General features: G+C 48.6%; 1 protein-coding gene across 1 annotated transcript in view; it reads left to right on the forward strand.

The window, feature by feature from the left end:
- Window positions 1–432: 432 nt before the first annotated feature.
- Window positions 433–12,604, forward strand: part of CBX7 (chromobox homolog 7) — a 22,233-nt gene continuing 10,061 nt past the window's right edge. The window contains exon 1 of the mRNA XM_009881880.1: window positions 433–558. Coding sequence (XP_009880182.1) covers window positions 433–558 — 126 coding nt within the window. The remainder of the gene's footprint in view (window positions 559–12,604) is intronic.

Genomic DNA, 12,604 nt, shown 5'->3' on the forward strand with positions numbered 1-12,604 from the left:
AGACCATCCAGCCCCAGGGCAGGGGGTCACCCCCTCCTCGCTGCGCTGAAGTCGGGACCCCCGGGCTGAGCGGTGTCCCCAGCCCCATCTCCCCACGTCGGCCGCCCTGAGTCATGTCAACGCGTCCCCGCTTCCAGCCCGGGCTCTGCAAAGACGTCCTGTCTCAGGTAAACAGGATCTCGCCGCGCTGCAGTGACCTTGTTTACCTCCCCGAAAGAATTTGGCTGGAGTTTTTTTTTTATTTTTTTTTTTTCTTCCTAAGGGCTGGTGAGTCACCCCGCAGCAATGCGCGCTGCCTTTCCACACTGACTCACCCCGCTGCCCCGCTCTCCCGCCTCTCCCTCCTGCCTCCCCTCGGGGCTCCGGGGCAGGCAAGAAGCCCCCTGCTCACCCGGTGATGCAACCCACACACCAGTGGCGGTGGCGGTGGCCATGGCCATGGCCACCGCCACCGCCACTGGTGTGTGGGTTGCATCACCGGGTGAGCAGGGGGCTTCTCGCCTGCCCCGGAGCCCCGAGGGGAGGCAGGAGGGAGAGGCGGGAGAGCGGGGCAGCGGGGTGAGTCAGTGTGGAAAGGCAGCGCGCATTGCTGCGGGGTGACTCACCAGCCCTTAGGAAGAAAAAAAAAAAAAAAGCGGCTTTGCTAGAACAATTACCCAGAAGAAAAGAAAAAAGAAAAAAAAAAAAAAAGAGGCCAATGGACCTGGCCTGGCGCCAGAACCCTTGTTTTCCTTTCCCAACACAATGCACGTTAAATAATACTTCCTTCTCGCAACAAGGCCCTCCTGGGCCAGTTTTTGTTTTTCTCCCCCACTGCACGGGGGTCGGTCAGTGCGGATGGTTCCCGTCACGATGGCAGCATCAGCATTTCAGGGCTGCTGCTCATCCCCGCCGACGTGGATCGCCCGTTCCCAGCACCGCGGAGGAGCGAGGGCCCTGCGTCTGAGCCGCCCGCTGCCCCCCAGCTTTCCTGCGGGGAGCGGGGAGAGCTCCTCAGCGCTTCTCCCTCCCACCAGCGTGACCCAGGTTTAGGCGCTTTGCAGGATAATATCTCCTCAAGGTAAGCTGGGTAGCCATCCCCAGCCACCCCCATGTAGCCATACCCAAGCTATGAAGATATCCATACAAGCTAATCACAGCCATCATATCATATACATCAATTTATAGCCAAGTTAAGTAAAACAGAATAACGAAACAATATACATCACGCGTGGGATGAACGTTTTCATGACATTTCTGGCCAGGCTTCCAGGCTGGGACGAGGGGAACCCCTGTTGCTTGCACCTTGGCTCTTCAGTTCCCATTTGGCTCGCACTCAGCTTTCTTTTCTTCGGGATTTCTCTTCCCAATGACAGTGTCACTGGCACCCAACCGGCTGTATTTAAATGTCCGTGTTGCGGATGAATACAAGTAAAACTGTTTTTGTTTATTCTAACTTCTTTCCTGAGAAATCTAGCATCTGAGACACCACGCCTCTCATTTGTTGGCAGTGTCAATCAACAGTCTTCAAGGGGCTGATCAGATCCATATCTCTCTGTCTGAGGATTATTGACATTTCTGATTAAATAGCAGGTGCAAGAAAGAAAGGAGCTGCCCTTTTAAAAATCAAAACGGGGTCTTTGTACACAAAATGGCATTACTTCAGCTGTACACGTGTCTCCCCAGATTTCTACTTTCTTACATGAGGACCCAGGCTGCTGGGCATGATGGACCCAGTAGCCCTTGGGTGCTCACAGACACGGCACTTCTCTGTTTCCGACAAGGCTCAGCGCTCAGCCAACAGCACACACAGCTGGCCAGCCTTGTCCTGGCACCAGAAAAGAGGGACAGACTCTGCGGTGGTGGAGCAGATGGCAGGTGTAAGCAGGCATTTGACGTACATGTCCACTGACGCCCTAAGTTGAGCGAATTCATTTGTTTCAAGGATTGACTTTGTGCACTGACATTCCAGAGGCAATCTGGAAAAGCCAGATCCAAGGTCCCACCTACCGGCATTGCCTGGGCTCAAACGCCAGGTCCTCTGGGTGAGGGATTCGTGTCCTGGGTAATAATAAATGCCTAGTGAAGGTGACATCTTCTTGGCACTGTTTTGCTCTGTTCTTCTCCCGCCCAGAAGATAAGCCTGTCCCCTGCTCCAGGGTGTATGTGGTCAGTCACATCAGCAGACAGGTAACCTCTTGGTCAACAAAAGACGGTTTCTGGCATTAGCCATGTCAAAGAGGTTTTGGAGATGGATTAGTGGGAGGTCATTAGGAAGGAAACTGGGGCAGAGCTGGGATGCAGCACGCAGCCCCACAGAAGGCTGAATTTTGTACTTCCCCTGTGTTTGTGTGCCCTCCTTGCATACCCAAACCTGTCCACGTGTGGTGGTAACTCTGGTCGCTCACCAGGGCAGAAAGCTCACTTTCTTGGCCAACGGTGGGATTCACCTCGCAGCGGACATCTAAACATTGGCTCTGAAGTCTTAGCCAGCTGTCTCAGCTCCCTCGATAGTCAACAGAGCGAAATGGGCAAGTCCAGAGAGCAACTCAATTCCCTGGCTTAATTTTTTTAAGGTTGGGCTGAATCATGTTGTGGCAGTGCTCAAGGCTCTCCTTTGTCTAGAGAAGGAGACAAGGGCTGCTAGTGTTTGACTGCTTCATTTTCAGTCAGCTCAATTTAAGGTGCTTAATTTTTAGCTGGCAAACACCAAGCACAGTGAATCCCACCTCAGGAGAACAATGTGCCAGTGTATGACAAGCAGCAGCAAGTCCAAGAACACAGCTCCCGTCTTGATTTATTTAACGACTACAGTTAGTGCTAAAATTTGATCATGGGAACTACTGCCTCAGCAAAATCCAGCTTGCTCAACATGCAGAGCATGCCTCGTCCTCAAACAGCGTTGTCAAAGAATATGTCCCTCGGGGACCTTGAAACATGTAGGGAAGAGTTGCTGGGGCTAGCAACCTGCTTCTCAGCGTGGGGTTTTCCCTGGATTTGGCACCGCACTTGTTTTTATCGGCCGCCAAACCTTTGGCAATTCACCAGCGCCTGATAACACAAGTGAAAACCTGGAACAGCCAAACCCAAAGATTTAGCCCAAATTACTCTGCCTATGTGTCCTCACGTCTGGTGGGAGCAACCAGTTTGACCATATTTGCCTCTATGTCCAGGTCAGCCCCTGTGAACAGGTCTCGGTGGTGGAGAGCAGCGTTGCCAGCAGATCTCCCGCCCACCGGTGAGAACTTGGTGGAAACTTTTATCCAGCAAAATGTTTGCTGCTTGGCCTCCTGTGCTAAGGGAGCAGGTGCTGGAGGTTGTTTGGCTAGCTGATTAAACAAATCCCAGTGTTTCCTGCCAGACCAGGTGAAGTCAAGCCTTTTCAGCTGCCTCATCCCTACGAGCCCATCGAGCTGCCTTCAGCAGCTCAGTTACTGCTGAATATTCAGCTTTGAGGCACAGAGAGTCGTTCTGGCCATTGCCCTAATGACAACCACGAGTTCAGCTTTGAAATGGCTCTTGGAAACGCCACACGACTAGGATAAAGAAAGGGGACTATTCACATCAGGATAGCCCAGGTTGTCTCAATATTGCTGTGAATGTGCTCTTCAAACTGTTTTTAATGGACTTCATCACTCAAGCTTGGAGGCCTATGTAGGAAAGTGGTGGGCTTGGCTGGTCCTGGGACACCTCGCATGTGATCCTGTAGAAAGCCGGTAGCAGTGTCATGCCAACTTACCAGGCTGAGGTATTTTCAAGGTGACTATCAGAACGATGGCTTCCCATAGCAACCTGTCACAGGGAATATGTGCTATTTCGACTGTGAAGGTCCACCTCTAGCTCTATTTTCTCCCCAACTTGCACCCCATTTGTGGCTGCTATTCTAACTACAATGGCAAAGTCCAGCAAGATCCTGTTTTGGTTATGGAGGCAGGTACACATCTGGGGTGTGTGATGAAAACCCTGCAAGCTGATCTGCATCACAGAAAGTGGGAAGCAACGGTGGTGACATCAGCCACATCTGAGTAATGAAAAGTCACGTGAATGTTTTTAAAAGGAGACATAAGACACTACCCCATTGATTTGGCATCTCCCAGCTCCCTCTACTCAGGTGTAGACCTCCTGCAGATGATGCCAACCCTATATTGAATGAAAGATTGCTGGTTGAGTGATCCACCAATGTATGACCCGTCACTTCTCTCACCTTGTGTGAGCAGAGGTGTTACTGGAAATACATGTTTACATTCCTCATGCAATATGTGGCCTTACTTAGTGTTTCCACTACCGCTTCTTTTGTACATCCCCCTTTAACAAACTATCCACTCCCAAAACTACTGGACGTGGTCATGCGGAGCTGCAGCAGGCTGCTTTGGGATGAGGCACATCCAAAGTGACAGCTTTATGGTGACGCTAATAACATTGATTGTTTAAATTATTTACATGTTTATCCTACAAAACAGTTCTATTGTTTGGCAACTTTCTTTGCAGGAACTTCTAGGTGTTATGCTGACTAGTGACTCTACACAGTCCTACATCTTTTAGGGGGGTTCTGTTACCCCTTTGACCAAATTGTACCAAGAAGCGTCTTTGCATCGGGTTTTGCAAGTAGACGGTGCTGTATCTGACAATCAGATTTCCTCAGCAACAAATCTAACTACATTGCAACTACAGGTTCTTCCTAAGAAAACTGTCTGAAATGCAGTCTAAGGCTGCATGATTTCAGATGGGAAGCGTAACTGCCTTCTGAGAAAAATGGGAACATACACTCCATTTTAAGCCCATTACAGAAAGGAATTACTTAGAGTCACGCGGACGCAAAGCTAATATCATCCTCTAGATAGTAACTGCCGCATCTAGTACTGCTCAGCAATGTGCAGAAATAGAAGTGGACAGAAATCTACCCAGACAAAAGCCAAGATTATTTTTTTTTTTCCTGGTGTCATTCGAGTCCCAGACGTGGCTGCTGAGCTGTGAACATCCCGTTGGCCTGACCGTGTCCCAGCGCTCCCTCCTCGCCCCTGTTCTCCCAGACACCTGCAGTTGTCTTTGAAGCGGGGACGTGGTGAGCGTTTCCCAGAGACATGTCAGGACGCAGAGGGAAAAGCAGAGAGATGGATTCTATCTGTCAACTCACGATGAAATACAGTGACACCCACCCCCCCAGCCCCAAAAGAAAGCTTATTTTTTTCTAGTTAAAAAAAGTGCTTGGCTCAATCCCTAGACCAGCTGCTTCCTACATAAATAAGAGGCATGCACGGTGTACAGAAAAGAATATTTGACATTCCTAATCAATTAGATAAGGGGAAAAAACAGTACATTTTCCTGTTCAAAATAAAATTATCGTGGTTACTTCAGATTTCAAGGGCATTTATCTTTCAGTTTCAGACAGAGGGGCACTGAGTCGGCTGCAGGTTACTGACCCGCGGCTGGAGAATGACTAAGCTGCCAGCTGGGATGGAGGATCCCAAACCTGGCTCTAGTGGGGCGCTGGGATGGGAATAGCCGTGGCAGTTGCCAGCCAAGTCAGGTGTGCCTTGGTAGAGCCGGGCTTTTGGGAGGACTGAGCCAGGGTTGGAATAACTGGTAGCACTGGGGGAGGGTGTTAGAACACCTTAAACCAAATTGTTCAAGGGAAGTGCTCCCGGATCTTGCCCATGTGCTCCCTGGCTTTGAAAACTTGTATAAACATTTACGCAAGGAAATGCCAAGGAAATCAAGGTGAGGAAGAAGGTGGCCAGGATGGCTGCAGGACAACACAAGCACCTTCCCTACCCCAGTTCAGCTCAGGACATTTCAGTGGAAGAGGCACAACCCGAGACATGTTGGGTGTCTTCTACTCAAAAGCTCCAGGCCCTGGAGCCGGTGCTGGGCATCACTGCTGGCCCCGCAGCAGAGGCAGGAGGCACAAGCGCAGTGCCATGGTGCCCTCTCCTCGAAGACCATGTCTCTCTGGATCACCAGCAGCCTTAGAGACCTCTTCGCAGGCTGTTGGAGAAAGGATGAGATTTTTGAGAGGACGGGCTTTCTCCCGGTTCAGGGGAAAGCAGCAGCCCCACAGCGCTGCCGTTTGCCCTGCCTTGGTGCAGCCAGGGTGGACGGGTGGACTGCAGCTCCTTTGCACGGGTTTTACCCCAAGCAGCTCCAGCCCCCTCCTTCGTGCAGTTCCTGGAGACTTCAGGCCCGGGCGGCTGAATCGGAAGTCTTGATTGCCGCTGCTTTGCTTTTGCAATACCACTTCTGTGTTCTTCCAGGATTTGTCAGGACAGCGTGTTTCCCCAGGAAAAAAAATAATACGCAAATAGGGCAATGAAGCATCTGAGCCTACAAACCCCTGCTCAGACCCAAAGGAGCGTTTTTGAGACTGTGCTCACCCGTGAAATCCTGGGCCTGTAGTGCCACCTAATGAACAAGCGCCGTTCAGAGCCCACATGCGTTCTGTTGCGTGCAGGGAAATCAGGCAAAGCGCTCCTCAGGGCACTTCATTCCTCTCTAATGCCTCTCCTCCCTCTCCCAGAGCTTCAAAAATTACTTATTCCATCCTTGCAACCCAGCTGTTAGGCAACAGATAATACTAATCTGGTTCTGTGGACCAGTCACAGAGCAGCTTTTTGCCAAGCCTGAATGCACAAGACATGTCAAGAGTGGTTGAGTAACAAATCAGAGTAGCTCCTTTCTCCGTATCACTTCTGGAAATACTGCTGCCAAGGGACAGGGCAGAGAGGTGACACAGTGCAGGGTGTTGCAGCCTGCACCCTCCTCCTGGGGCTCAGCGGCTTGTTGTCTGTGTCACCCTCCTGAGAGACAAGCCATGAACCCCCATCTTTTAGGAGGCAGAAGTAGACTCCATTTGATTGGTAAGGGCAGTGGTCAGGCATGACCATCAGGAATGGCTCTAAAGGGCCTAAATGACATTCCCTTGGGAAACAGGCAGTGCATGGTTTTTACGTAGGAAATCATCAAAGAGAAGGAGAATGAATGCTCCACACAAAGTGCAAGATTCGTGCCGGTCGCAACTGTCTTCTCAGACCCAGAGAGGAAGACGTCGAAGTTCCTCCTAGTACTGCATTCAGGTTTCTGGCCTCTGCTGATATAAGGAGGCATCTCAAGGGGCAAACCATCACCCAGGACAAGGATCTGCCTAGATGCAGCAGGCAGAAAATGTGTGAGAGCTCAATCCCTCCCTGGAGCTTAGGAGTTAGGGATCTGCATTCTTCCTTCATTCCTCCTTCCATTTACCTTCTCTCACATTCTCTCAGGTCAGGCACCCACCAGAGCAGAGGCCTCTTGTAAAGGTGCTGTGGCAGAGCACGGCATGCATGTAAATGTGTGGTCAGAGCTCTCTCCTAGAAAGTGGGAGGTCTGAGCTAGGTGTTCTCCTCATCCTGGAGGGACTGTAATGCACTCTCTCCACCAGCCTAGTCTGCTCTACCCCACATGGCATGGCATGGCATGGTTCAATATGGTATGCCTGTCATATGGATGAAGAGCACCTCCTAGCTTCGGCATCCCAAGGGCATAAACCAGATGCGTCCTGCCATGAAGGCTGGGTGCCAGCTTCTGGCATCAAAGCAGGAGATCTGAACACAAATGCCAGTGACGCCACGGACTGCACAGACTCTGAACCCTCAGCTAAGTGTGAAACAGACTCTGGCCCCATACCTGTTTTTTAAGTCTTTCAAGGTTTTCGGAGTGCTTGAGGCATGAAGAAAGCGAGCAGTGCAACTCTGACCCCTTCACAGTGGGAGGAACAGGGGACATGCGCTGTCTCATGCAAATAGTCCTCTGTGAAAAGAAACATTTTTAGGACTGGATGCTCCACAGGCAGGAGGTGCCATGAGGGGATCATACATGAGAGTGGGAGTCTTTGGAAGTTTTAAGCATGAACAGATGAAGTTTCTACAGAGCATGTGGGAGCCAAGGCTTTTCAAAGACATATCATATGTCCACAGATGGTCAGGCTTTCACTAAAACAACAAAACTCAAATTAATTGAAACAACAAAACTCAATTTCATTGAAACCACAAAAATATTAAAAAAAAAACCAACCCCAAACCACAAAAGCATTTATTTTCCCTTGCCCACCCACACTTCAAGTCTAGGCTTCAGAGCACTGAAAATCCCACTGCAGCTTCCCATAGAGGAATTTATCTGAATTGTGTACTTTCGTACCAAACCAGCGTAATTCCCTCTCGCTGTGACACAGAAGTACTCAGCAGTCAAAATGGCCCAGAGAGAAGGAAGGCTGTTCTCTCGCTAAGTGTTTATCTTGGAAAGCAGAGATCAGTGTTTCAGCACCTTCACTAGGACCCATTTACGTCTTTTGCATGAGTCAGGCAGTGGATAACGTGTACACACACTCAGGGATGGGGACTGGGACACAGATCTCTTCTTGCTCAAGAAAATGACCATGAAGGGGAGACATGTCACACCTGTTCCCTGGCCCAGTGAACTCTGAATTTGTCTTGCACCAAGTGAGACAACTCCAGTGAGTGAAATGTGCGCTCCCCTTGATCTTGAGATAGATAATAATCTGGTGTTTGGGGCATTCTCCCAGAAAGTGGGATTTCATGGCCCTGAAGACAGAGGAGGGACTGGACCTTGATCACCAGCACTGCTGGGTGTGTGCTATAACTGTTGAGCTATTGTTTAACAGGTAAGAAAACAAGTAGTCCTCTTCCAGTGGCATTTTTAAAGAAAAATGGTAGCTGCTACTTTCTGCACTGATCCTGCTCCGGGAAGTAGCTGAGCTCTTCAAGGAAGACAGGGAAGAAACACCTGCCCAGTGGTTCCCAGTCACACCTGGGTGTGAGCCAAGGTGAAGGGGCAAACTGAGCTGCCCACCAAGTTGAGGTGACACTAAGGGACAAGTGCCAGCTGTGCGGTGTTTAGAGGATCACAGTCTGGGATTTAGTGCTTACCATCCCATTTAGATGGTACTGCAGGTGCCTCAGACCTGTGCCCAAGGCATGGCCACAATGAAAGAGAAATGCTGCGTGCTCTGATGTAAAGAGGATGAAAGGCTGAAGTAGACAACTGTCATGTATGCCTTGTAAGGGGTGGAGAAGCCCCAAGCTGGGCCAAAAGGGGCTAAGAGGGGAAGTGAAATAACACTGAACTCACAGGAGGTATTTTTCTTCACGGCAGACCCCAACCAGAGCTCTCAGAGGGACCTGAGCTTGGGCCAGATGATCTTTCTTCTGTCTCCTAGGACTAGCTCCTTTGGCCAAGGCAAGGGGACTTCCATGTTCGTTTTCCTTGTGTGCGTTGTGCAATCCCTGGAGGCAGAGCACTACTTTGGGCTGGGGCTGTGCCTCACCGGCCATCCATCCGCTGTCAGGAAATCCCTGTGCTGGGAGCAGATCAGAGCCAGGTGAGAAACGCACAGAAAAACTGCAGCTTTAAACACATTGTTTGCTGGCTGCTGTCGCAAGGGCTCCGGGTAAACCGAGGAGCTGCCAACTGGCAGCAGAGGACCGCCGCATTCTTTCCGTGGGTTTTAAGAAACTAACATTAAAAGTACTAATCGGTATGGGCATACCAACAGGGTCGTTTTTCTGGGCTTAACTGCACAGATATTCGGCGCATCCTGCCTGTGCCTCAGCCCGCTCCACTCGCTAAGCCAGGTCGGGTCTCTGGGCAGGCCTCCCGGTCCAGGGCAGCACTGACCGTGCCCGATAGCCATCCTTTATTTCTGTGATGTGTTAGGAGGCTGCCTGCCCCAAACCCTGATCTGTGTATAAAATGGACCTGCGCTTGCAGAGCAGCTCGATGAGTGCCATCTACTGATAATTAGACATACAGCACCGCAGAGAGAGAGAGAGAGAGGCCAGTTCACCCACCCAGTCAACCACACATCGCAAACGGCGTCGGCAGTACGGTTCTTCACGGCTGCCAGCTCCCGTGACGGCACGGCGTCGTGGCAGCACCGTGCTCGTGGGCTGCCAAGGCTTGCTTCTGCTGCAAGGTCGTTTCTTGAAGCTTCGTCGAGCAGCATTTCTTCAAGGATGTGCTGGGTTGTTTGGAAGCTGTGCTGATCTTTGCTGCAGTCTTCTGGAAAAAAAAAAAAATAAAAAAAATCTTTGGCAGTGTTAGACTTGGTTGAATATAAATGACCCTTAATAATTTTTTAGTGTTAATGTAAGTGCTTGCATCAACTGGAAGTTGAATCGCTTAATCAGACTAGTAGCAATTAAAATGGTAATTTTTCTGTACTGGATTCTGCTTGCAATTTTTACTCAAGTAAAACTCTTTGAAGTTAATTGAGATTTTGATTAAAGGCTCCTGGATCTGGGTCTCCGAATTTGTACTAAGGAAGGTTCAATATTTGCTTTGGTTTTCTGCACATGGAGTTCACTGCTGTATATTCGTGTGACTGTACAATTAGTTGTAACAAGAACAACCCCAATAAAGATTGCTGTAATCTAGTTCTTGATATAGTTTAGAAAAGGTCTTTTATCACAGAATGGCTTTTAAAGTACTGCTAAAACAGGCTGTAAGATCTGACAAACTTGATTGCTTAAATTGTTTGTCTTAATTATTTCTAGTCCCTATAAATGGCTTAGGAACATTCACTTAACGGTAATTCAGAACTTGGGATGGGGAGGGAGGAAGGGAGGTGTTCTTGCTCTTCAGTTTTTGGTTGTCAATGCAAAAAAAAACCCCACCCTACTCAAATTACATTATAACCATTAGTAGAATGAAAAGTAACTATGGTGTAACAGCTTTAAAAAGTAATATTTTTGTCCAAAATTTTGGAAAAAAAAAAGACAAAAAAAAAACAACAAACAAAACCCAAACAAACCAATCCTCTGTAAAAAAAAAAGCCTGACCAGACTATCGGGAAATGCTTAGTAGCATTTTCTGAAGAGTAAAATGAGGCACAAGCAGCGTGTCCTGGTACCAAAGGCACCCAAAGGACCAGGCAGGGGAGCGTTGTGCCCGTAGCAGTCCCAGTTCGCACGGGTTTCGCTGCAGTCTGTACAACCAACTGCACGTGAGAATGAAGCCCCCGTGAAGGAAGGAGGACTTACATGGAAAAAAAAAAATCCCCCAGCAAACAAGGAACACATATTTTGGTTATGTCATGTCATGGGATTTGCCTGGAACTTTGCTGCACACTGATGTCATCTCAAGGACAGATTTCATCACTCATCCTTCCAGGCAAAGGAGTGGCATTTTTCGAAAGCTGTGACACAACTGATGCAAACATTGCTTAAACTTCACTTGGGTCAGTTGCTAGTGTGAGAAAAGGGACAAGCAGAAAGAAAGAAGGGAATAATCGTGCAGAAATTATACTGACGATATCAAGCCTGTGGATTCTTGTTATATACCTCTGTTTACAAGAGTATTATAGCTTGCAATCAAAATGCAGGCTGATTCATTTTGAATTCAGTAGCAAATTTTATTGAATTTTGAAATACACATATATCTCCTTGATCTTAAAGACACATATTAAATAACAAGTTGTAATTATCCTATACTAACAAGTGCAACAGTTTATCGATAATGGATTTGTCTGCAAGTTTGTTGTGACTGCGGCATTCACTTTTTTTAACCTAAGGTGGTCATTGGAGCACAGTTTCTTCCATTTTCCAGTTCAGCACTACAGTAATTGGATTCAAGCACAAGGAAAGGGATTAAAAACAGGTCATTGCAATCCAGAGAAATGTTCTGGTCTTTTGTCTCTAGTTTTTCTGAATTTCTTAATTTTGAGATACAAAGTAAATTTTATCTTAAATATTTTTCTCTGTTCCCTCTAAAACATAGACACTCAATATGAGAAAGGAAGGATTAAAAATAAGATCAAAGCTTTTTATTGTTGTTATTATTATTTTGCAGTACAGTACCCAAACCTTGAATATTCAACGGCTACAATGTTACAGAGCCAAAACTGCATTATAAACTGCTAGGTCTATTTAATGGTTAGCCCAACGACCATAATTCCCGACAGTGAACTTTGAGTCCTCAAATGGCTGTGGCACGAATAAGCACCCTCCCTTACTGCATCCCCATGTATGGATCGGGTATGTTGTGTGAAAATTAACGCTTTCAAACTAAATGACTATTAACTTGCCCTCACTGTAGGCTCCCTTTTGCATATTTGCCATTTGTACACCAAGGTTGATCCCGTCTCAGACTTTGCAACCAAACAGCATCCGGTGAGATGCGGTCACAGTGGAGGAGCAGTGGAGTGCAGCTGTGGGAAGCAAGGTAGCAAAATTTCTACACATGTAGAAATCAGTCCCTGCTCCGATGAAAAAATGTCCTAGGAGACTTTTTAAAAAAATAATCTGTTGTTTACTGCAGCAGTCAGGAAGCAAAAGCACATTTCTGCCTGGCAGACTGCAAAGGAGCCTGGACGCCTCCGTGCTGAGTGCCTGCTCACGATGTTCCCATTTTCTCCCACCTTACCCAAGCAAGCCCTGGCCACCTGGAAGAGATGGCCTTAGGTCCTGCCTGTTTCAAGATGTCCAACAGCTACGTGTGTGTGCCGATGCCCATGAAATCCCTCAGCACTTGGTGAGGAGGCACTCGGAAGCCACACAGGATTCCTTCTGCACCGGCCCGTGCCGCCTGCCGCTCCTGCCCCCACACTGTCACCCGCCGGCTTCACCCCCGCCGCCCC

The sequence above is a fragment of the Charadrius vociferus genome, unplaced genomic scaffold (genome assembly GCF_000708025.1).
Source record: "Charadrius vociferus isolate BGI_N301 unplaced genomic scaffold, ASM70802v2 scaffold413, whole genome shotgun sequence".
NCBI classification, from domain to species: Eukaryota; Metazoa; Chordata; class Aves; order Charadriiformes; family Charadriidae; genus Charadrius; species Charadrius vociferus.